Source organism: Lates calcarifer, linkage group LG6 (assembly GCF_001640805.2).
Source record: "Lates calcarifer isolate ASB-BC8 linkage group LG6, TLL_Latcal_v3, whole genome shotgun sequence".
NCBI classification, from domain to species: Eukaryota; Metazoa; Chordata; class Actinopteri; family Centropomidae; genus Lates; species Lates calcarifer.
In genome coordinates, this window is record NC_066838.1 from 16,943,506 (window position 1) to 16,969,610 (window position 26,105).

At 42.2% G+C, this 26,105-nt stretch overlaps 3 protein-coding genes across 3 annotated transcripts in view; 2 read left to right on the plus strand and 1 right to left on the minus strand.

The window, feature by feature from the left end:
• The window catches only part of nkain4 (sodium/potassium transporting ATPase interacting 4), a 49,787-nt gene extending 43,565 nt beyond the window's left edge, over positions 1-6,222 (plus strand). The window contains exons 8-9 of the mRNA XM_018686033.2: positions 2,768-2,852; positions 3,703-6,222. Of these exons, the coding sequence (XP_018541549.1) occupies positions 2,768-2,852; positions 3,703-3,712 (95 nt within the window). The 3' untranslated portion in view covers positions 3,713-6,222. The remainder of the gene's footprint in view (positions 1-2,767; positions 2,853-3,702) is intronic.
• A 138-nt stretch (positions 6,223-6,360) lies between these two features.
• birc7 (baculoviral IAP repeat containing 7) lies at positions 6,361-9,890 on the minus strand. The gene is made up of 7 exons (XM_018686031.2): positions 9,398-9,890; positions 8,730-8,829; positions 8,496-8,577; positions 8,310-8,355; positions 7,376-7,585; positions 6,784-6,849; positions 6,361-6,663 (listed from the first exon to the last, which is right to left on the minus strand). Exons 1-7 carry the CDS (start codon positions 9,888-9,890, stop codon positions 6,464-6,466), a joined length of 1,197 nt encoding a protein of 398 aa, XP_018541547.2. The 3' UTR covers positions 6,361-6,463.
• A 1,620-nt stretch (positions 9,891-11,510) lies between these two features.
• Positions 11,511-20,492, plus strand: LOC108889532 (YTH domain-containing family protein 1). The gene is made up of 6 exons (XM_018686042.2): positions 11,511-11,959; positions 12,790-12,814; positions 15,023-15,102; positions 15,747-17,399; positions 17,590-17,634; positions 17,905-20,492. The coding sequence occupies exons 1-6, from the start codon at positions 11,933-11,935 to the stop codon at positions 17,929-17,931; spliced, it is 1,857 nt and encodes a 618-aa protein (XP_018541558.1). The 5' UTR covers positions 11,511-11,932; the 3' UTR covers positions 17,932-20,492.
• Positions 20,493-26,105: the final 5,613 nt, after the last annotated feature.

Below are 26,105 nucleotides of genomic sequence, written 5' to 3' on the forward strand. Positions count from 1 at the left end.
GAGAGAGAGAGACCAAAACCACAACTGTGTCTTGTATCTCATTTTTAGAGATTGTTAGATAGGCTCTGAAGTCTGAGGCTATCTGTCTGCACTTTATCTCTCTATCTCTGTCTTTGTCTCTGCCCTGTCTCTCCTTGATTTTCTCAATCTTCCTCACTCGCCTCTCTTTTATTCTCACCATCTCTGTTTTTCCCTCCTGGTCTTCTTCCCTTTATCTCAGTGCCTGTGTTTCATTTCACTGTCAGCTCGCCAACTCTTCACACATAAATACACACACACACACACACACACACACACACATACACATACACAGTGGGAGATGAGGGAGTATACTGTAGAGTGACTGCCAGTGTCTCTCCTGGTTCAGTGCAGTTGCTCTGATTTCAACCAGTTTCCACTTAAACTGAAACATAATCGTCTTACATTACTCCCTGCTTGTTTAGGGGCACCACATAGATGCCTTAACTATTGACCTACATACCTTTCATTTCTTGCGTGTGCCCACACAAGTGAAAATCAGCTCGCTCCCCTCTGCCTGGAAGGAGCCGAGCTAGCCTCTTTCGCTATTTGAGGATCAAATGCACCGATCAACTGCCAATATCTGTTTCCAAGGTCACGAGAGGACAAATTAAATACATGGTTTCATGTTGAAATTTTCCATCTCCCCTAGTGTATGCAGATCATTCTGTAAGAGTCTACTGAGAAAGAACAGGCGACTTGAGCTTGCAGCTTTCTACCGTTTCTAAGCAGCTTTTCACATTCATTTTCAAAGCGTTGTTTGCTGCTTACAGAGCAGGCATAAAGAAAAGATTGCTTCAGCAAAGACTCTGTTTTTACTGTTGTAAGCACACACTGATTCCTCAACCGTCTGCGTTTAGTGAGCTGCATAGGAGATCCACCTCAAGGTCAGGGTCAGACAAATGTGTGTTTTAATTAATGTAGGAAAAGGTTCAGTGAAGGACAAGCAATTAACTGGCTGGCACACACTATACAGTATGTAGAAGGAATGGAGATCAGAGTTATAAATGAAGTATTTAATAAGGTGCTAACTGGTGTTTTGACACACAGGACATCTTCATTAAAGTAAGAGTGAGTAGCACCACTCAGGGGCACCTGTTGAGGCACCGGTCCTGAGCTTTAAGATGATGTATATGCAGAAACTTTCCATTTGTACTTGTGAAAATCTTAAATTACTGTCCTGTGAATGTAACACAAGACATGTGACAGGAATTTTCCATTTGTTTAGAAGATATCCTGTCAGAAATTGAAGTCTTGCAAAAGTGGAAACATTGACCTGTTTGTGGTGTCGGGATTCACCCTCTGGAGATGTTGAATATCTCAACAATCCATCTGATAGTGGTCGTCATATTTCACTCTGGATTGACAGACTGACAGATGGACCCACGGACCAACCAACTGACACCGCCATTCCCCGAGCTGTCGGTGTGCCTAAAAATGGCAACCATCATTATCATCTAACTGTATTCCTCAGCACAGTTTATCATGGCAGGGGATGGATCCCCACCTGTTTTTAATGAGAAAATCACTGGTACAGAAAAGAGCAGGGAAGAGGTCTTTGTATGTGTGTGTTTGTGTATGTGGGTGGTGTGTGTGTGTGTGTGTGTGTGTCTGGTGTACAGATGAAATGGAGAATCCTAGGAAACCAGGGCAGGGTCAGAGGAAAGGGACAGCACCCTGTGGCTCTCTGCGCTCATCCTGCTTACCTATCAGTATTCAGCAGACCACCTCTGCCTCCTCTTATCAGGATAGAACCGAATTGCCCTTACAGTTGTTTCCGCGGCTGGTCTGTGTCTGTTTTCCCACCGACGCAGTTGTTGGTTCCCATAAAATGACACATCTGCCCTTTTTTTGTTATCTTTTTGAATTAGGATCCACTTGGTTGGTGTCTTTTTCAACTGAATCAGGTTCAGTCTCTCAGTTTTTCCCGTTTCCTCCCCTCGTGCTGTTTACAGGAGCCTCGCAGCCCCTGGACACGTTGGCCTCTTTCACATGCACTCCTTCAACCTAATCTCTTTGGCTCCCTCCTTCTGTCCGTCAGACCGACAAGCGTGACGCCGCACCCGTCCTCCCCTCTCTCTTTTACCTCCCCTCTCTCCCCACTCAGCCTTTGTGTCCCCTTAAGAGCCCGCAAGCGTTTTTCCTTCATCTCAAAAATATCTCTCCACATCTGTGAGAAAGGCACAACACTTTGGTACAGAGCACGTCCCTCTCTCCCTTGCATGGCATAACACTCATCCGCTCATCTGCCTCCTCTGCCTGGAGTCTGAACTCTTAAGTGAGAAAATAAACAGAAAAGGTTGAGCATTTGGCCGGTGGCTGAAGGTCACCTCTGTTTCTGAGCGATAAAAAGGCTTAGGCTATTTTGACAGCTGGCCAGCTTTCACCTGTTCCCAAGCTTTCCCTCTGGCTCAAAGCAGATGCACAGATGGAAAAAAAAGTTTAAGCAGAGATTTTTATTTTTTTATTTTTATTTTTTTTTGCTTTGTTTTTGTGGACTTTTATTTGTCAGAGTTAAAACTAAAAAAGACCAAAAGCGTGTACCGTTCTCTGCAAGCTGCCTGCCTTTCAACATCCCTGTATCACTTCTGTTCCCACTGTGTCTTTTGTTTTCATTTCATTCCTCATTCAGCTTGTGTTGTTACTGTTTTTTGATCATGCATGTTTTTTTAGTTAAGTGTCTTATTCTGTTTTTGTCTGTCTTTTGATTTATTCCACAATTTTTATGCGTTTAATCCTTTGTTTTCAGTTGATTTTATTGGTGGATTTGACCCATTCCCACTCTACCATGTCAATGAGAAACCATCTCATCTCCTCTTAAAGCCCATGTACCTGTAAGTATGACTGTGTGCTGTCATCCCATTTCATGTGTATACGTCCCTGTGTGTTTTAAATGTGACTGTGAGGAACAGGTGCATATGAATATGCACATTACTATTGCGTTTTGTGGTCTTGCACATTTTGGGATGTACTAATTTCTTGCCCGCATGTACTTGTTTCCTCTTCAAGGTTACATTTGCAGATTCTCCCTGAAACCTTTCATTAATCAAAACAAGTATTACTTCTTTGAGTCAACAAAACAATCTAAACTCAAGGTCTGCTTACACGTTTGTCCCAGAGCTTTTTATTATTTGATCAGGACCCAGGTGGTTTGAACACAGCTCTGGCTAGAATAGGTTGTGCTGACGGTTGCTCGCTCAGTATCTGGAGATTTGAGTCATGCCTGGGGAGTGAAGTACTCTGTGAAACATGCTACATCCTGTCAGAGGGCTTTGGGGGAATATGAGGACCTTTCATGGTACTGTTTGTGTGCAGCATGCGTGTGTCCTAACGCCACAGGCAGTTACTGATGGACGCACATGAAGAAAAACATACAAAAATCTGTCTAAAATTGGATTAATCAATTAAGTTGTGCGGAGAATTTAATAACAATAAGCCTGGGAAGTCATGTAATAAGTCTCTGCCAACATGAAATGAATATTTTATTAGCTTCTTGACAGTTTAATCAGCTCCGTCTCTAATGGAAGGAAGTTTTCGTCTCCGCAATCTGCTGGGAGTTATATCCTGGATAAATTCATCGAGAGAAGTGTTTCTGTGTGTATAAATGTGTATGTGTCTGTGTGTGAGTTGCCCAACAACTGCTAACCCTCTGCTCCTTTCTTCCCATGTTTCTGTCATCTCCAGGTCTACGTAAATAGGAGGGCATCCAGCGGATGGGGTGGGGTGGGGGGGGTGATGACACAGCAAATTCCCACGGAGACAAAATGGCTGTTTTGACACAAACGTCCCCAGTGCAAGCGGGGCACGCCAGACATTCCTCCACCTTCTCGATTTCAGTACTTTAAACATGTCATTTACTGGTGTGCTGCCCAGAAAAGCCAACACTTCTCAGTTAGGGTCCATTGTTTTCCAGGGAGGGATGACGGGTTCTGGGAATGGGGGGATTACAGTGCAACAAAGCCTCATATTGTGTATTTAAGGAAATATCAATCACTTTCTTTGCGTTGATTTCTCTGCTAAGGTCCTGACCTGCCCATAATGTTCTAATACTCTCCAAGAACATGACTGTATAGAACATGTACAGCATATAAATACATTGTGTATGTAATGAGGGACTGCCCCAGCATTCCCAGTCTGTGGTACTGTGTCTTAGAGGACTCAGTGATTTAGCATGTTATTGCCGGTTTGGCTCAGATCTTGGCCGGAGGGCTGAATTACAGTGGAGCCTGTGGAATGAGCTATTGTGTGCTGCCTGTTTACTTTAGGCCAGGATCTGTGTGCATAAATACACAAGTAAAGCAGGAAGAGGCAGGGGAGAGGAGAGGAGAGGTAGCGGGAGCAATGGGGAGGGAACAAAAGCGCCAAAACCTACAGGGGCATCTGTCGAAAATAGAAAATGTAAATAATGGAACGAGGGGAGGTGGGGTTGGGGTTGGGGTTGGGGTTGGGGTGGGGGGAAAGACAGTTTTGGATAGAGAGGTTTACATGTGAACTATCAAGAATGCAAAAGAGCGTTAGTGTGTGAGAGGTGTTCAAACACAAGGAATGGCACGAGTCGTAACTTTTATTTCTGGAGACTTAACGTTATTGTGACTGTTTTTGCCAACAAAGCCCCCAATCAGTAATTCTGAGGCGTCAGACAACGTGCTGAAAACTTTTGTTTTCACTTCAGTTCCTCTCCTCTGACTCCTGGCACACCAGGATGCTGTCAGGGATCATTACACACACACTCGAAGCAAAGGTTACACTAAATATTTTAACTTTGAGTAAAACAATAGAAATTGTTTAAAAATTCATATCGCACATGGCGGCATCGAGTCTTATGGGTATGGTCTTCAGTGTAAAAGTAGCGTGGCTGTACTTTAGTGGATCAGATTATTGTCTCCTGTCAGCTCAGCAGTTTAGATTCTCATTGGTGATAGTTGTGATTGTTTTATAGCATGTTTTTTACAGGGTTTGTATTGTAATTATGTGTATAACATATTAAGTAATGACAAAATAGCAAAACTGATGTCTTCAACTGGCTTTACAGTATAAGAGCTGGTTAAACTGTAACTAAAAGCTTCTGCTGAAGAGTCTCTTACTCAGATTTGTTTCTATTCTGACCCAGCAACATTTAGGCAAAAGTGCACACACGTGGGTCATATCCTCTAAACTGATTGGTAGCACTTTTTTTTTTTCCTTAATGTTCCATCAATCAGGACTTAAAGTCAGTTGCAGTCAGATCCCCTGTTGCTTCAGTTTGTGTGAATCACTACTGCCCTCTGGTGTTCAAAGTGTTCACATACAACTTATGAGGCTGCTGCTACACACCTGCTCTTCCATAAATCTTCATGGTTTATCTTTAAACTAATTTTCTGTTAGCATATAACAGTATATCTTAAGATAGTGTGCCAGTGATGAGTAATTCTTATGTAAGAAGGGTCAGCAAGTTCCTCTGGTTGTTTCACTGTCACATTCAGAGTTTTTCTTTAACATTTAGGCTAAACTCTTTTGTCAGTGAATGTGAATGCAGAATACTTTCAGTATTTTCTTTTCAATAATCAAAAAAAGTTGTGAACAAACACTCTGCTTTTTGTTGTTCATTTGCTTTGTCTGTTTTTACCATCTAAAAATATCCTGCTGGGTGTCAGATTCCTCTGTGATATTAGATGTACGTCACTGCCAGATAGACTATCTACAAACTGTTATGATTCTGAAAATGATCTGACCACTTCCTGCCGGCTAATTTCAGAATAATGAGGGTGATCTACTTTGATTTATATGACCACCTCTCTATTGGAAAGATGCAATAATAATTTATATGTCACTATTGTCTTTATAAGTTAAAGTTTACACACTCCTGCTAGGATAACTGGTGTGTGGGTTAGTAAAAACACAAAGCACCTCATATTGTAACATAATCAGTAATAGTAGTAAAATGCTACTAAAATGTAAAAACTAGTCTTCCTCAGTGCAATACAGCCTCTTCCTAAAACCCAGTGACTGGAATTAGTTGAGACCTGTTATGGTTGTCTCTGTGTTAGTCTCCACTGAAAAAAGGTTCCACCTCTTTGTAGATTTTTTTGTATTTCTCTCTTCTACTTTGTGTCCTGTGTTGCCCTGTCCCCATGTGACCCGATTGTGTAATCCTATTTATCCAGAACTGTGCTTTGTGTTCATGTAAATAGGTGTTTGTTAATAAAAAAGAATGTGCTCTTTTAATGATGTCGGGTGTCATTTAGTAGACATTTTGTTTGTGTAAAACTGAAAAAAAAGAAAAATAAAATGTACAAAGAACAGCTTACAAAGGTTTATTGTAGAAAAGAATCTGTAAACTCTGACAACACAAGCAGCCAGCACTCTTGTTTTTTTTTTTTTATCAGTACAAAGGGAAAATGAGTACAGAGGAAAACTCAAGGCCACTCATTCAACACCTGTATAGCAGTGGCTTCTCACTGCAGCTTTAGGACATGAAAGCACGAACGCTGCCTCTGATGACAGCTCTGCAGATGGGGCAGTGACGCAGGCTGGCAGCGCAGTCACCGCACACCACCAGATGACCACAGGGGATGAAGACGATGGACACCAGCTTGTCCATGCACACCTTACACGTCCTCTCCTCCTGCAGCTGCCTCAGCAGCTCCTCTGGACTGGGGTCCTTCACTGTTCATACGGAAAGAAATAAAACACACATACACAAATTAAATGTGCGAGCTCACTGCTTTCATAATGGTGTAATTCATTGTGAAAAGTACTCCAATCGTAGACATGTTGACCGCTGACCTTTCTCTCTGATGGGTGTTTGCATCCTCACATTTCCAGCACTAGAGCCCTGCCTCGTGTCTGGCTCTGAAGCACACAAACACAACTCATTGTAAAATATTAACATAGTAACAAATGAAGTCACACTCCTTAAGCATAGCTGTATTTTAAATAGTCAGAAAATGACTGAAAGTACTTAAAAGTATCAAGTAAAAAAGTACTGGGTCAACAGAAAAAATGGTGGGGGTGGGGGGGTAGCAACCACTCTTCAAAACTTTGTAGTGAATTTTGGGACTTCTCTGTAATCTTTGTATTTTTTGTGGAATATTTAATAGATTTTCCTCTGTTGGCCTCAAACAAACATAAACTTTTTAAAAAATTTAGGGGAAATGCAACAAGAGCCTCAAGTATTGTATTTTATAAGTACAATATGTGTTTTATGTAAAATGTTATTCTGACGAGTAATTAGTTACTACAGCTGGCAAATAAATGGTGGTGGGGTAAATAGTACAATAGTACCCTTTGAATTGTAGTGGAGTAGAAGTAAAAAGTAAAGTATACAGTGCTTGAATAAGAAAAAGTACTTAAGTTACTATCCACCACTGGCTGTTACCTCTGTTCTGTGGCCCCCTCTGTCTGTCCTCCTCCTCTGCGTGCAGTACATCAGTGACCAGGTCAGACACAGAGGTGTAGTGCTGGCCAGTCAAAAGATACTTGGTCTGGACCAGACTCTCCACCAAGCCGGCCTCAAAGCCCATCTGAAGCACAGTCTGCACCACAGGAGAGAGCATGGCCGAGGAAGCTCCCAGACCTCCGACCATATCTGGGAGATGAGAGAAAGGGTGAAGTGAAGAAGACCTGAGAAGCAGACTACTGACCAGCTGTTAGATTCAATTTTCACCAGGCCAAGCTCCACATACTAAACAGTCTGCTAGATAAATGGGAAAATAAATGACTGCTTACCTTTGTCTGCCAATATATTAACATTTCAAACCACAGACCTCTTCTGTGTATCTGCTGAAATGGATTATAATTGTGATTCCTTCATTGTATGGAATAATTGCCCTCTCATGACTGCCCTGCTACCAGGAGCAACAGTCAAATGGTTTCCATAACGCTCCCTAATTACTGCAATCGTAGAGCAAACATTAGCTCAGGTAATTGAACCTCCAGTTATTTCATTTTCAGCAGCCTCGCAGAGAATAGCAACGAACCTGCTTTCTCCCAAACAGAGTCTGTTCAGAGTCTCATTTGGGATTTTAAGCAGTGCTGGTGCGAGGTATGCTTTTATCCTTCAAATCCACGTTTCAACCCAGGTGGTGCTCCCAAGATGATTGAAGAATAACTCAATCAAGCAGCTGCAGCCTTTCTTTTTTGCCTTCATTTGCACAACCTGCAGTGTAACTCAAAATGTTTGCACTACCTTTCCCCTTTTGTGTGAACAAGCAAGAGTGGATGTTGACACTTGGATGATTTGCACTGCAGGATACACAAAGATAATTACTGTTTGTTTGTTTTGTTTTTTTTATATATTCCATATGACTTACCATTTCTAGAGCCGATATCTCTGCCTGTGGTGGTCTGTGATCCACCCTTGAAAAGTAACCATAATTCGAATTCGCAATGAAAGTCATGAATGATTTAAATGCAGGATTGGCAAACTGTCATTTATTAATATGAGATTATTATTATGTCTGAGATTTTATCCAGGTAAGATGGATAGAGGTGCTCACCACAGTGTCACCCAGATGGAAATGAGCATCCTGTATGTTGCTGATGTAGTCCTGCCCCCTTGACTGGATTAAAAACTCACACCTGAGAAAGAGAAAGATGCCGTTTTACAACCTGCTAAAGCATGAACGCAGAACACAAAGACAAAAACAGTTACATTTATAAATAAAAAACCCCATCAAATTATGTGTTCAGTTGATGTCTTTATATCTGCCAGTGACAAGTCCTGCTGTTACCGTGGAAACCATTTGGCATGTTCCTGCCAGGGGTCGTCTCCTGGCTCCCAGTTTCTCAGCCCTCCATCACAGTAGAAGCATTTGACATTGTCACCGTGACCTGTCAGGATCATCGAGAGACTGCTGTGAGAAGAGGCTAATGAGGCAGGCTGGACACAGAAAATCTCTTTACACTTTTGCACTCCATTTTGGTCCTGAATGAACAAAAACCCAAAAACTATATATGCGTCATTATACAGGGAATTAATCTCATGCGCAAACTATAACCTGTGATAGTTACAATGAAGGTGGATCAATCCTTTGCTGACAAAGTCTAAACAAAACTCAAATTTTTAGCTTCACAAAAACACTACTTTCGTAGGGTTATTTTATTTAATTGCATGATTTTATATAGGTTTTCATGATATAGTGTCCACACCCTGTGTATTGCCTGAAGCTGTGGAAACCTTACTTCTTTAGCAGCCCCAGCTTTGTCCAGGTTGTTCTGTCCACAACATCATGACTCAGCAAGACAATTGTACCATGAACTCTCTCACAAAGAGAGGTCACTCTAGCAGCAACTGGGTCAGTGCTGAATATTCGACTGAAATATACTCACGTTGCTCATAAGATATTTAAGAAAGCAGATGATTAGGATATAAATGTTATTAGGTTTTATAGGTGAACACCTGTGTAGAAAAATCCAGCTCTGGCGAGAACATCTGGCTGGACCGAGGCCTCGGTGGGCCAGTTGTGGAAAGTGGTGAGCCGGGAATCCTCCGCCTCCATCTCTGGGTAGACCGCTTGTCCGGCTGTCCCCTGATCATCCATAGTCATCCTCTGGAGCTGACTCAGCAGCTGGCCGTCCACAGAGTCCGAGGATCCAACTTGGAGAGGGACATTTCCCACAGCTCGACCCAGTATGAAACTACAAGTTGGGAAATGCCTCTTGTGCTCTGCGGCCGGCCTGTCCCCGTGTACCCAGCATCTTAAAATCCCCCCGCAGCAGAAACACTGGACTTTATCCCCGGGGCCGAGGAAGAAGAAGCCCGCTTTGGCCAGCTCCCCAGATGTGACGGGTGCATCTGTCGGCCAGTTCTGAAAAGTTCGAAGTCTCTCCCCTTCTCTTCGCATCTGAGGATCCTCGAGAATGTGCAGCATAGTACTCCTGTCATCCATCATTCTGTGGCATGTAGGTTTTCCTTTCTCTTTCTGTCCTGTGCCAGTCATCCCTTTTGCGGTCCATAGTGGAGCGCACACTGAAGGTGAGTGCAGCACACCAACTGAAATAATATGATCAGCTGTGGGGGCCTGCACATTGGCCTACAGGAGACTGCTTTCCAGAAAAGCCACTAAATGCCAGAATGCATGGCTCATTGATGCTTCAGTGAATGACAGCCTGAACATGCCATGTTGCTCTGCCTCTTGGGGGAAAAAGGCCAACCATGTAAATAAATTTAGAAGCATACTATAAATGAATAACAGAAACCCAGTTTAACCTATGTTTCCCAACAGGAATGTTTGCTGGATTGCAACAAATTTTTCACAGACTTCACCTCACATAGAAAACTTGACCTTTCAGAGTAATAGAGGCAGAAAAGTGCCTTTTTCTCTCGCTTATCCAAATGTGTTGACAGTGACCTTTTATCTCTGTTGGGTGTTTGTGTCCTCAAGGGCCAACAGGAGTTCTCTTCCCTCTGCACTTGAACTATTTAGATTAACAGAGACGATTAGCGAGTTAATAAACACATAAAATAATAAGCTGTACAGTGTTACTCTTTCCTTGGAGATATAATGCAATATTTAGAGGTTCAGGTTGTGGAGTCAGTGGGAGGTAATAAGGTTGCAGGCAATAAGATGTATCAGAGAAAGCAAAGGTACAACATAATCAGATACTACAGAAGATGGGGGAAATTAGATTGTGTCAGGGTGTAGGTATTAATACCTCTTCTAATTGATAAGACCGTTAAACATGTTACTGTGAATATTAATGGCTACATATAGCTTCTATTATTCGTTTATGTACAGGATGACCTTTGGCAGAGTTTAGGGGATTGTGGATGCATTGTTGCTGCCTCCTGGTGGTGAAACAAAGTAACAACTACTGTAATTTATGACAGGCCAGAACCCAACCAGCTCATGTTAAATTGCTGGTTATAATCAAATCACCATGACATCAGAGCTATTCTGCAGTTATAAGTTTCAGCCTGTCATGTATCACATGCACAACACTGAGAAACTGACACCCTGACTACACACAGTTGTAACAACAGTCAGATTTCCAGATCCTATGCAAAGTAGCTCATATCTCTACCTGTGATTTTCTGTCTACCCTGAGTGGGGTGACCTGCCAGACAGACGAGATTCAGGGTGGACTTCAAACTACATGAGGAATCTGACTGATACCTTTGACATCAAACTGTGCAGTGTAGTTTACTGTGGCCTTGTTGTGCCTCATGTCAATTTTACATTCCAGTAGGTCTCACATGAGCTCTGTGCTGAACACTAAACAGTATCAGATCTGAGTGGCCCTTAGGAAAACCACACACAGTCTGCTGACAGCCCTCCTGGCGCTGTTTATCCCCACAGAGATTGCACAAATAAAGCACCAATGCCAGTAAATGTAAGAGGACATTTCCTAATTTAACTCTTAATGCTCATGAGTTGATTGCATCCGTTATTCGTTGTAATGTCCAAATCACAAACATTAGCTATAGTCACTTTTTTTAAAATGGAAAGGATGCTTCAGACTTTTGCCCCCCACCCCGCCCCCTCCCCGCGGGGACCGACGTGAACTGCAGCGGTGCCTCAAAGCCCGGATGGAGCAGCCATTGGGGAAGTGTACAGGGCTTTAACGTAACTGAGGAGGGCTCTCTTTCTCTCTCTCTCTCTGGAATAAAAAAGAAAGTAAACGGCGAGCGAGGAGTGTAAAATAATCGAGATCCGAAAGGTCCAGTCGGCGACACATAACATTTACTTGAAAACCTGTACCAGGAACCCGGCTGCTTTCGGACACAGTATCCGAGGCGACAGACTTGAACTGTGGAAGTTGGGATACGTGCACACAGCGGAAAATATACAGCTGAGCTAGCCACACGCTAAGCGGCACAACTAGCCACATAGCTAACTGTAACTGAGCTGTGAACTTGCTTTTAAATCACGGGGCTTGAAATCCAGTCACAAGCTCAGGCTCTGTGAGAATCCAGGGACTTGCTTAATGAATTATGTCTGCCACAAGCATTGACCCTCAGGTAGGAAGGACGATGTACCTCGTCTGTAGAGAGCTTGCATGCTAGCTACCTGCTAACGTTAACGATTTACTGGGCTATGGCTATTCCTCGGAAGTGCTCGCTAGCCACTAGCGTTGGCCAGTACATGTAGCTAGCAAGTTAGCAACATTCCGCGAAACGGTGAAAATGTTTTAATGGACATTTAAGAAAAATGACACCAACGTGTTAGCCCGCAGACCGTTGTCAAATGCATCTTTGTGAGAAACTATATGTTTGTGCCACCGACGAAGCAGAAAAACTCCTCTATGGCTGAATACGTTAAATCTAAAGCTAACGATACTGGAATTACACAGGAGCTGAAGCTAACTTACTCTGTGAATTATAACTTTTAACGAAGGGTGTCTTAAATATCTGCATGATGTTTAGATTACTCCAAATGTTTGCTGCCTGTTTTGGTAAACTGTATTTAAAGCTGCATTGACGCTATTGGCTTTGAGAAAGCCATTTTAAAGGGAGCTACTACGTTACTTAGCAAAGTTGTGCGTGAATTAACGCTAGCGTTAGGTGTTAATTAACTAACAATAAGTTTTACATTAGATTGTGTAATACACTAAGGAAATGGCAGTAGCTTCTGTAGCCAACTGTTAGTATACAGTTTTTACTGTAGAGTAACGTTAGGTAAATGTTTTGCATTGCCTGTCCTCAGGAAGTAGTCTTATAGAGCTTCAGGACAATAAATAGACAACATCTGAGGCTGTACTCAGTCCCAACCTATGTGTGAAATCTCAAACTGACCTGAAAATAACCATGCCATCCCCTTTTTTTCTTTTCATGATCCAACCTGGATGCAGAGATCAAAGGGACAAGCATCTAAAGGTGAGCAGAGGCATAACAAATACTGTATCAAGAGCATTTGTTTGTATATTTAGTCTAGGCCTACTGTTTCTGACTAAATACACCAGCCTTTTGGACTCACATTCTGGCTCTGTCAGACATTGCTGTCAGGCTACACAGTGTTTTGTAAACGATTGTATAACATGCATCTCTTGGCACATTGTGATACAAGGGTACAAAATCTTCTAATGTGGCTTTGGTTGACAAGTTAATTTTCTTCCATCACAGATAACTAGCCATATTTGGAAGGAATTATCTTTTCCCTAAATAATTTGGCTGACTGTATCATGAATTTATTCCTCAGATGTTGAGGGTGAATACTGAGCACAAACAAAATTGAGTTGGGCCACCAGTGGTAAAAATGTGTGCAGAGGCACATTGAAGTTGAACATCCACCATGTCATCAAAAGGGCATCTGAATTTCAGAAACCTCTAGTCACTGTGGATAACATTGAATTACCTTTTTTAAATGCCGTGGCTTGTGGAGGAACATACTTTTTCTTTTGACAGTATTCATGAGGAGATGATGTATATAATACTTAATATCTATGCAGTCTCTAATGGATTGACATTTACATTTTTGGTTTGTAGTAATATTCCATCCAAATCTGTATTAAAGCATGTAGCCTTGAGAGGTTTCTTAAAAAATATCTGTAATTACTATTTCACAGAGAATGGAGGCTGTGGTCAGTTTTGAATCCAGTAGAAATCCTCAAATCACACTTGAAGCACAATCCAATCCAATTGCTATTGTCCATCCACATCCTAACGATGGCCCAATCATTTTCCAAAATTTGGATAAATACACTGATTCTGTCTCAGTCCTCAGCCTGTATGTTGCTATTGGGTAGTGTGTTGGTTTCCACACATTAGATAGTCCACCTCCTCCTCCTACTTTAGTCAAAGTGATTAGTTAATCGGCAAAGAGTCACACACACATCAGTTAACAGTCAGACACAGTCATAAATTTTATACATATATTTTCAGCAAAAATATGACATGGAAAATAAATAGCAGATGGTTTTGAGTGGTTTGAGAAACTCCTGGTAACATTTTTATGCTTTGGTCCTCCACAATGAATATTGTAACTGTAGGAGGGCAGCAGCTAACAACCATTTTTATTAGTAATTAATATGCCAGTTATTATCAATTAACCAGTAAATAGAAAATCATTATATTTGAGGAGCAGAAACAAACACTTTTATGACATCTTAACTTTATAAATGACTCAAGCCATTAACTGATCAAAAATATATAAGATAAGATAAAATAAGATACTCCTTTATTAGTCCCACAATGGGGAAATTTACATATGTTGATTCATTCCTATGTTGATTCATTTTCTGTCAGTTAACTAATCGATTACTAATTGATGTAGCTCTTAACTGCAGGGAATCCAAACTGACTGCAACCTACTTTCTTTGTAAAGAAGCAAACTGCAAACTTTTACAGCCACCATTAATGCCTATAGGATTTTAGTGCCTCATCCACACTAGATCAGAAGCTTGGATTTTTGGTGGGTTGTTCCAGTCTCACTCTTGTCTCAGTCCCACCACTAACCCCACTAAGTTGTACAGTTTGATTTAATGGTAATTTATTGTTGTCATCCCCTCATAACCATTAGCACTGGCGACAATGTTGTTATGCCTTTGTAATCACATTTTTTATGATGTTCAAGTCAGCTTTGATTTACTGCAGTTGTTTAAGAAGGTTGAGTGACAGGCAGGTCTTGACTCACTCTGTACCTGCAGGCCTGGCTGGCAGGAGGCCACAGGCTGATTCACCTCCAGAACAGGCCTGTCTCATGAGCCATGAGGCTGTCTAACATGGCTCACTGATTTTTAATTGTTTTTTGGAAGAGGACATGCAATAGGGTCAGAAACATTTAAGTACTGAAAGTATAGGTTGATTTATATCATTTGATAGATCAGTATCTCTTTATATACCACTAATACGATGTTGAGACCAAACAAATGATTACCAGCATGAATTAAAGTGAAATATTTTAATGGCATTAGGTTATCACAGGTTTATCCTTAAGTATATTGTACACTGGCTTGGATAACTAAAACTACTGATACCTGATAACCTGATAACTAAAATTACTGTTGTTCTTTCTCTTGAAAACAGAACCCTGTCACCTCTACATGTACATTTGATTTTTCATCAATGTAATTTCTTTTGTTGCAGTGCAAAATGGTTCACTGCATCAGAAGGAGACTGTCCATGACAATGACTTTGAGCCATACCTCACTGGTCAATCAACTCAGGTAAAACTCAGTCTCCATCTTCTGAAAATAGGAAAAATGCAAATAATCAAGAAATGTTATGTGTTGATGAACACAGACAATACAGTGTGGTTCAAATCAATACCACCTTATCTGTAAGGATAATTTCTCTTATTGATGTATATCAAATGAGTCATCTGATGTTCTAATCACTGAAATGTGTTATACTGTTGAGCATTACAAGAGGCAAAACTCCTGTTATGTGTACAACGACAACTTTTAAATTGACAGAAATTTTGGGAAATATGATTCGATCATTTCATTTGAGATGACATTAAGTAAAGTTATATTATTGCACACCTCTATGGCGGATACAAATATAATTTTGCTGACAGTCAATGAAAATGCATCATCTTGAAGATTTGAAAATATTTTACCATATGTCTTCTGAAAAAAAATAAGAGACATGATCTTGCTTTGAAAACTGACTATTATGGAGACAACTCATCTTTCTTACTCAGTTCTGTTTTTACGAAATTAAGCTGATGCATTTTCACTGACTGTTAGTGTAATCACTCATATTAGGTGATGTTAGAAAGCTATTTTATTTGATTTATTGAGAAGTTTTAAATCCAACTGTGAGTCAGTTGCTAATGTTGTGGCTCTGCCGACTTTGATTAATCCAGAACAACAGCTACCAGTCCATCACCGACCCCTACCTGTCCAGCTACTACGCCCCCTCCATTGGATTTCCGTACCCCCTCAGTGAGGCTCCCTGGTCCACAGGTGGGGACCCCCCTATTCCCTACCTCACCCCCTATGGACCCTTGAGTAATGGAGACCATCACTTCATGCCGGACACAGTGTTTGGCCAGCCGGGGGGCCTGGGAAGCAGCATCTACCCCCACAGGTTTAACTTTTTCCCTGAAAATCCTGCCTTCTCTGCTTGGGGCACAAGTGGCTCCCAGGGCCAGCAGACTCAAAGTTCAGCCTATGGTGGCAGCTACAGCTATCCTCCCAGCTCCCTGGGGGGCACCCTGGTGCCTGATGGTCAGACAGGCTTTCACAGTGACACCCTCAACAAAGCCCCTGGCATGAACAGCCTGGAGCAGGGTATGGTTGGCTTGAAGATTGGTGGGGATGTCACTGGTCAGGGGTCAGGTGTCAAGGCTGTGGGATCTGTGATTGGTGGCCCAGCAGTAGCAGCCACAGGAAACGGAGCCACGCCTATTGGCATGCCCCCGCCCAAACCCACCTCCTGGGCGGCTATTGCTAGCAAACCTGCCAAGCTGCAGCAGCTGAAAACTAAGGTGAAGCCAGGGATGCCCAATCCAGGGGGAGCTCTGCCCCCACCACCCATCAAACACAACATGAACATTGGGACCTGGGACAAGGGCCCAGTGACTAAAGTAGCCACAGGTCCACTGCAGCAACAGCAGCAGCCTCTTGGCCTGCCTCATGCCATGCCACCTCAAGCCCCCATGCAGCAAGGACCCATGCAGCCCCCTCCTCCCCAGTCTTTGGTGCAGCCCCAGATGCAACCTATGGCCTTACAGCCCCAGCCTCCCCATCACCAGCACCATCAGCCACCACCTCAACCCTACCAAAACCACACCCAGCCCCCACAACCCCAGAACCGCTGGGTTGCCCCACGCAACCGTAACCAAGGCTATGGGCAGGGCGGCCCCGGTCAAGACGGTAGTGGCGTGATGGGTGTGGTTGGTGGTGGGAACAGCGGCCCCCAAACTTCTGCCAGCCAGGGACCTGGTGGAGAGTCCCACCCAGTGCTGGAGAAGCTGCGTGCCTCCCACAGCTACAATCCCAAGGACTTTGAATGGAACCTGAAGAATGGCCGTGTTTTCATCATTAAGAGCTACTCTGAGGACGATATCCACCGCTCCATCAAGTACTCCATCTGGTGCAGCACGGAGCACGGCAACAAGCGGCTGGACTCAGCCTTCCGGGCCATGAGTGGTAAAGGTCCTGTGTACCTGCTGTTCAGTGTCAACGGCAGTGGTCATTTCTGTGGCGTGGCAGAGATGCGTTCACCAGTGGACTATGGCACCAGTGCTGGTGTTTGGGCACAGGACAAGTGGAAGGGCAAATTTGACGTGGACTGGTTGTTTGTTAAGGACGTGCCTAATAGCCAGCTGCGCCACATCCGCCTGGAGAACAACGACAACAAGCCAGTGACCAACTCCCGCGACACCCAGGAGGTTCCTCTGGAGAAGGCCAAACAGGTGCTCAAGATCATCGCTACCTACAAACACACCACCTCCATCTTTGACGACTTCTCCCATTATGAGAAAAGGCAGGAAGAGGAGGAGGAGGTGCGCAAGGTGGGTACAGTAATCTTACTGTGTTACAACCAAAATGTTTTTTGTGTCTTTTGATTAGAATAAAGTGTATCCATGCTAAGTTTTTGTAGATTCTTCTGTCTTCTGTCTGGCTGACTGTTTATTTGTGTCTCATTTATTAGAGACTAATTCTTGTTTTTGTCTGTTTTCTCTTACCTGCTCCCTTTGACAGACTTTTGAACCTGCTCAGATACAGAACCGCTCTCGGTTGGATCAGGTAAAAAACTGTGATATTTTCTTGTTGGTGTCATTGACTACCCCAGGGGTTTTGAGCTTTTTTTTTTGTTTTTTTTTTGCTAGTCATTGATGATTGTGTTGTTTTCACAGTGAAGATGAAATTTTAGATAAGCTAATATTTGATCACTGCTTTAAATAGACAAATGCAGACCTCTGTTCATCACAGCGTCCTGTAGTTTACTGTGCTGTTATGTAATGTTTGTATATCTAATGATGTTTTTTGTTCTTTTTTTTTTTTTTCTTCAAACAGGAGCGCCAAAACAGGAATAAACAATAGAGGACATTTATCCTTGGCTTGATCAACAGTTACACTAGAACTTTTGATTTAAGAGACAGAAGAATATGAAAATGCAACCAAGCCCTTCATTTTTTTCTATTTAATCCTGGTGAATCTCTGCCATTGTCGAGACTTGTGCTTTTTTTTGCCCCATATACCACCCACTTCTTGTGCAGGGATAACAAGCTGATTTAATGTATTACCTAGCCACCACCACACTCTCTTTAGTTCAGGTTTTTTTTTTTTTTAAATATATATTTTCTTCCCGTTCCATCTTGTACTTTTCTCTCACCAGACTGGTTTTCTCTCTCCTGCCCCCACCCCTTCCTCTTTCCAATTGAATCAGGGTTTGACTGCACCATGGAGAAAAAAATCTGCCACTTTATATTTCAGTACAATCAGGAACGGATGTGTCCTGCCCCTTTTTGTCCATTTGGGGGCAACATTGCCATGCTTCAGAGTTTTAACTGTGCCAACAGGGTTGGAGGATCCCAAAGGCAATGTCGGACTTGGAACTGTGCGATAATAAAACTTCAATGGTTTATCTATTTTTCATTCAGATCGACAAAATCTCTATTTTTTGGCTTACTACTGACAATTTTCATTTCAGAAACCTGTTTTCTGGAGCCTTAATGTTTTTTTTTTTTCTAATTATTGGTGACTTCTCAAAAGAACTGCTCAAACAGTGACACTGCTGGAGAAATCAGGGATAGTGTGAAGTCACACAGGACTCGAGACATTTCAGAGGAGGAATTGCAAAGGCCTCTGGGAAAGAAATAACGGATGTGTCCTCCACAACCAGAACTCTCACCATTTAAATCAAAAAATTGTACTATTGACATCCTTCACACCCCTCTGCTCTGCTTTCTTTTGATGTTTGTCTTGAAGGGGTCTTTTGTATGTTTCATCGAGAGATTCTGCTTGTGTACGTAACCCAGTCTGAGAGAACTGTCGCATCCACCATTTTAAATTGTTTTATAATCAGTTCAGAATGAATTGTTGCTTTTGCATTTTTCTGTTCCACAAAATGGGGGGAGGGTTCACATATTTGTCCATTCACCATCATTCTGTCTTAATCCTGTCTTGTTTTTGTTTTTCTTCCTTGAATTTGGTTTTGCTAAGTCTATCATGTTGGTCGTAATGCTAAGCTTTAACGTAGGAGCCTATATATTCATGGAGAAAGCCTAAAATGTATAACCTAAAAATTAATGTAACTGATTTACTATCAAGTAAGAAAAAAATAAGAATGAAATGTGGTTTCTGTGTGTTTTTTGGTTGATGTTGCAAAAAAAAAAAGTTTGTTCTAGACTGAATTCATTGATTATGATACAGTAAAGTACTTTCAGGTATGTTCATGGGGAAAAAAAATTTGGATATTAAAAGAACAAAGTCACTAATAGATGTGTGTGCCATGCATGGCAAGCTGCAATATAGTGAGTCTGCTGGAAATGTTGAATCTTATTATCCATCCTGCAGCTTCTCTGTGAGGTGAGAGTGGTGATGTTGTTTAGTCCATTTTAAAGGACAGTGTGTCCCCCCCCCCGTTCTCATGTAAGTCATTTCAGGACATTCAAAGCCAGAATGGAGTTTTATTTCTTAATGAGCGTTCAAGATCAGCAGATTATCTCTTTGGTTAGTTTGAGGTTGTTACTTCAGTGTTTTGTGGATTGTGAGGTTACCATGTCGCAGAGAGGAATGCTGCTAACAGACGTGGCTGTCTCTTTTCACATTAAGGGATCCTTTTCTTGTTTTTTTTTTTTTTTTTAAGGCATTTTTTGTTTTATTTGTGTACAAGTTAAAATCTGATGTAGCTTCATGGTAACCAAATCAAATTTTCAGATCCCAATTCAGTTTTCTGTTTGAAAGATTTGAGTTGAAATAGATGGTATTGACAGTTGCACCTGTTAATGTGGCCTGGAGTCATTCACGTGAAGTTGTTTGGTTTTGTCAGATTGTTCATCGTATGATCTATCTTAATTCTGTCAGGACTTTATAAGGCTGAGATGGCAGAAGTGCTGCACTTTGCTGGCCAGTGTAACCCCTCTATCCTGTAATCTAGAGAACAGACCTCTTTACAGAATCTTCTCCATCTCTTCTCTCTTTTTTCTTTTTTCTTTTTTTTTTACCTGCACTAATCAATAGCTAGGTTGATCCAAGCAATACGGTGAATGCCCTTCACATGTTTGCCTTCACCAACACCGCTCTCTCCATCCAGCGTAGAGTCAGGGGGAGGTGAGAAGCTAAAGGATGCCACCGATGTCGCTGCCGCAGCCGTCTTTGCCTCAGGAAGCATGAGCTGGTTGTGATTATGGTACAGGGCTTAACATGCACGTTAATGATTAACTGTCAGAAGATGTTTGCTGCAATAGACGGATGTCAGGCTAGCCATCAAAGTATATGTATCGACACTACAAAAGGATTAATGACATGAAATATTAAATAAACATTGATTATCTTATAGACCACAGTTGTAGTGGGCATAATAACTTGTTCAAAAGAGCTATCTTGGTTTTTCTTTATAGAAGAAATCAAGCCTTAATAAACTGTCCATTCAGAAATTACTTTGTCTTGATCTCGTGAATTCTCTAGTAAGTCAGCAGCCACCTATAGTGACCTTATACAACGAGAGGAAGCTCTGTAGGGCAGCCACTGTTTGAATGTCACCGAAAGGTTTTCCAGGCTGGAGCTGTTGTTTTTTGTTTTTGTTGTTGTTTGTCCCCCCCTCTCTCTCTGTTGTCTTATTTCATCATGCTGCCACAGTTGACTACACAGTATCTGTAAGAACTGTAAGAATCAAAGCAGGCCTCTTTTCCCACAGGCTCAAGTAGTCCACAACAGAATTTGAGCCCACAAATAGGAACAGCTGCAGCCTGGGATAAAAGTTTATGGTATTTAAAATGTATGTAATACATATAAAATTTTACATTTTAGCTGCTAATTTAACTGAAAATGTAATGACTAAAGCTTTAAGTTTAAATCCATGCACATTTCCTATTGGTATTTTTCTGATAATCCAGTTCTTTAGCCTGAGATAACCTGTGCAGGTTTACAATAAAATACTTTTGTTTCACGGTTGTCAAAAGATTTTATTTTCTTTCCTCAACAGGAGCTCTCCGTGGTGCTGATTCCCTGATTCTGGAGGAACTGCTGCTGGGACCTGCGAGTCACGTAATCAAGTAAAGAAACACTATGTTGAGTAAAGACACTAAGTGATCTTATATGAATTGGAGACTGATATTTCCTTGTGTTTTAAATATATGTGAATGTAAAATGTAATAACATTTTATGCTATACAAGGATTTTTACGCTGACAAAAGAATCTTCCTCAGATCAAATGACAAATGAACCTCACAAGATTGTGAAAATGTGAAGTAAGGAAAAACTTTTCTATTCTCTTTATAAAAAATAATTCAGATCAGAATCTGTAAATACTGCTCGTGTGATGGAAAAAAAACATGCCTACCATGTACAATTCCTCATAAAATAATCACAAGAACAAGCAGAATAACTCAGTGCAGCTCAGGCTTTATTTATTGTCAAATCGTTACAAAGTAAACATCCAACTGAGACAAAAAAAATAGACAAACGATGTCACATTCAGGCTCTCTGCTCCAAACACTCATAGTATCAATCTGGCACTCAGTGTAGCAAACACTGGGATGCATTATTACAGAGTATTACTGCCATAAAGATCCACAGTGAGACTCTTTATCTGGCCTCATCCTCAAATTATTGATGGCTGTATGTTATATTTAGGTTATCTATATCTATATACTGGCTGCTTGCAAATAACCAAGTCATTCAAATGTGGAAACACAAGTTTCAAAGAACCTGAATGTAGCAGTGACATGACAGTTACCAATATTGAACACATGGGAGAGTAAGAAAATACAACTTTTGATCCTTTGTGTTTCATTTGTTAGTTCACTCTAAATGTAATGTTTATTCAAACATATGTGTGGAGGACCTTGTCATTGAAACTACATTCCTCTGAGATGAATTTAAATTAGCCGCAAGAATACTGTAGATCCAGTGTGGCTCAAACCTTAAAGACTATGTAGTAGTCAGGTGCAGATTCTGCTTTGTTAATGACCGCAAAACACTGCCATGTTTAAAACTGTTGTAGAGTTACAGCTTATGTAGCCAGTCTGAGGAGTAACTGATCGTTTTTATTTGTTTTTACCTTGGTCTTGTGTCAAGTCTGGTCTATACTATGAAATCGGCCTGTGGTCGACTACAGTTTCAACATGCATTGTCAGAAGGACGCCTGTAGGTGGCATTGAATCACTTATATTTCTATATGTTGACTACATCCGAGTGAACTCTGCGGGCATCGTCGGTTTGTATTCCTTCAGAGCTCCTCGGCCTCTGTTGTGGGCCTGAGGTCTGTGCCACACAGTGAAGGTGTGGTGGACCGGAGCTGCTGGCCTACTTTCGCTGATGAAATTATATATCATAGACCAGATTCACCTTAAGCCGAGACTGTAGCATACAGAGCATCAGAGGCGGCCTTTGTATTTCAAACTACCACAATAGGAGTGTCTGTCGCACAGCCTCCTGAAGATAAGGATTTAGCATGTGTACACTGAGAGCGGTGCATGTTTCCATTATCAGACACAAACTGTGTGTCAGCTAATATGAAGGCAGGCTCTGTGGACGGTGCGTCAGAGGCAGTCGCCTGTGTTTTAATCTGTGCCTATATTTAGAGTACAATACAATTTTAATAGAAATATTTATCATTTTCATATTTTAGACGAGATAAAAAATAGCGCACTTAAAAATGAAACAAACCTTTCGCTAGGTCCTAAATTAAAAATAATGTTAAAGATGCAGTAAGGAGTAGCATGAATTTTAATGTTTCCCGAGTGTGTATCTGTCAAAACCAGAGGTAGGCCGTTGACCTCACTTGGCGAAAGTCCAACTGTTTTCGTAAACCTGCGTCGTTTTCTACGTGATGCGTCTTACATTTTTTTGGGGGGGGGGACAACGCAGAAATTTAAAACCGACAAAGACGTGAGAGAAAAGTTAACTGGCGGTAACCTAATTTCATGCTATAACAACCTATTAAAAGTACGCATTGCGCCCACCCAGTCAAAGCAACACACACACTCACAGGCATGCATTCACACGCTTGCGCTCGGGCACGCGCACACTCACGCGCAGCTGAGTGACAGTACAGCAGTCAGCTTATATCCCCGGCTGCTGTGGTTTGGCAGCCCAGGCCTCTGTGTCTGGAGCATTAAGGGGTCAGAGCAGTGAACTGAAGCCTGCGGCCTGATGAAATAATAATAATATTAAGAGATTTAAAAAAAAAAGAAAAAGAAAGAAAAATGGGAAGCGTGATGCTGTGTAGATTCCTCTCTTGGCATTCACCGCGTGCCTTAATTGTATGGACATTAAATCAAGGTCCGCTGTGAACACGCAGAGTGACAACCCTTCAAGAAAAGTCGCCTTCTCGCTCTGCTGACAGGGAGGGGGGAGGAGGGGGGGGTAGAATGAAGCCGAACCGGGCAGCCTCCTAACCCAGTCTGACTTCCACACGCTCAAACCTCCAGCATCTGCCGCCAAGGAGGATGCAAGGCTGCATGACTGCGATTTAAGTACAGTTCCCGTTTCCGTGCGCGCGCTCGGGCACATACACACACACACACACACACACATGCGCGCGCGCGCACACACACAAATTTAAAGCCGATTTTGCAACACAGTCACGCGCGCGCACACACATACACACACAGAGAGGGGCGCGCGCGTGCGCGCGCGCATGTAGACACTCAAATCTAAAGCCGATTTATAGCCTACACCAGCAATAACGCGCGCGGCCACATTCCTCCCCAGAGCCTCTTTGCATTCCACGCGAAAAAAATATTGATATCACTGCGCCACAGCTCTGGCATTAAACCCCCATCAATATACTTCCCCATAATCAAAGGATGCGAAGCAAAGGCTGGCACCTGAAAAACCTTGTTATTAGCTTAGCATTTCACAAACACTCCTGTCCTCAGATTCTGTGGATGTGCGTCTTTACGCATCTCCTGGCAGGTTACCTCGCACAGAATGACAGCTGAAGCTACAACAGGCTCTCGCATTGTCCTTCCTACAAGAAAAAAAAAACACCCCACTCAAATTATAACATTAGCCTGACCCCCAAAACACAAAGACAAAAGTGGAAAAACAGAAGAAAGCAACGATGGCAGCACATCACACGGCTATTTGTTTGAAGTCATACATCCCACTGCGAAGAGTACTGTATGTTCCATTTAACTTGGGCTTGAATGCAGTTCCCCGACTTGTCCACGATCAACGCCCTCGGACAAAACGCGCGATGCCTCCTCTCTCCTCTCATGCAGCTGACAAACTACAGAGGGCTAGTTTTACATTGGACTACTGTATACGTGGGAAACGACGAGCCGCTCTTCTATGCGCCACACAGCACTCTAGCACATCCCTAAAGCTGGTTGATGTCTGGAGGCTGAATTTCACGTGTTTGAGGTGGTGGTTTAAAAAAATGGCTTCTTCGTCTTCAGAAAAGGTCCTCTCTCCACCAAGAGTCAGTCGGTTCCTTTCGGTTCGTGTCTTTTTAATCTGACCCATTTCAGGCACAATCCAGCCCTGGATGCATGCCCCCTCTCTCTCTCTCCCGCTCTCTCTCTCTCTCTCTCTCTCTCTCTCTTTCGGGCTGTGTGATCCACTGTCTCCCGGATTAGAGCGCCCCTCTTTTCCCATCCTAGACAATTGCGAGTCTCTGCTGATTGGGCTTCAGCGCAAGAGGATTACATGGGCGCACAATGACGTCATGGCCCGGGGCCCAAGTCCCCCCTCCCCTCCCCTCCCTACCTCTCCTCACCTCCCTCCCCCCCATTAAAACCAAATCCTCATCAGCCCCAAACGTCCTTGAAACCACCGGCCTGACTTTCTGCAGCGCGTCATGAATGCATGCATCGGGGCAGACTGCCGTGTACTCTTACAGATAATGACTGTGGCCGACTGTTGGTGTTTCCTAACAAAATGCAATGTAGCATTTGCAGCGGAGGAAGACACCAAAATAACGTGGCAGAACCCCTGTCGCTTGTGTGCACCTGAATACCAGCACCTTGAAGCTTTGACACAGGCAGGTGCATGTCCAGCGGCTAACTGCTGCCTCACACCAATGTTGCAGACCTGTGGTACATAAAAAAAATAATGCAAGTCTCCAGTGTGATCTCCACTTTGACATCACTGTGAGGCAAACCTAATTTCCAAAACGCACCAAATAAAGTTATTTCTCCCCTCAAAAGCCAATGCACAGCCCACTGGCCTCTATGCTTGAATTATAATAGAAAGCAAAAGGTGGATGAATTCTACTCTGCAAATAAAACATTTGGTTTTCTGATTAGCTTGTAGCAAACGTATTAACCCTTCACCACATCCCTGGCTCTGACTAGGCCCACACCAGCATGCCATTCTTTTCCTTTTGGGACCACACGTTTTATGCAACATCCATATAGAGCTGTGTCCCTGCCAAATCTGCAGCAACAGAGCACTGTGGCCTGTGATCACACAGATGGTCAGGACTAATACCACATGCTGCTGCTGCAGCGTGTATCACTTTATAGCCTATTTTGCATAAAAGGCAAAGATAGAAAAATACATATTTTATGTGGTGCATATTTAAAGTTATTCAGTATTATACATTGATATGCGCATTATGTTTGGGTGACCAAGTAGAGGAAATTTCCCAAAGCCTGACTGATTATGTGCTAAATTATTATAAATATAGTAGTCCAGTTGTGAGCTCTGACTTTGCACCAAAACAATTATTTTGTTAGTTTCAGAGATGTTGCCTTCATAGGTTGTCTGCCATTTCGGTGTTATGACCTATATTAGGCCTAAATATTTGTCAGCTCCTCTAAATGCAAGCCTGTGGTTTTATTTTGGAAATCTGCAAAGCAAATATTTTTGCTTATTGCTCCCATTTGCAGTTTTCCAGATTCAAGTTTGTATTTCAAAAAGATTTCTAAATATTCTCCATTTAACTAGTGTGTCCACTAAGAGGTTTGCTCTCTGTTTTTTTATAAGCTATTTATTTATTTATTTATTGCAAGTTGACCCAAAAGTGTAATCTGCAGCTCAGCATTAGTTAGTGTAGGTCACCTTATATTTTTCAATTTAAATTTTTCCATTAAGTCTCATTA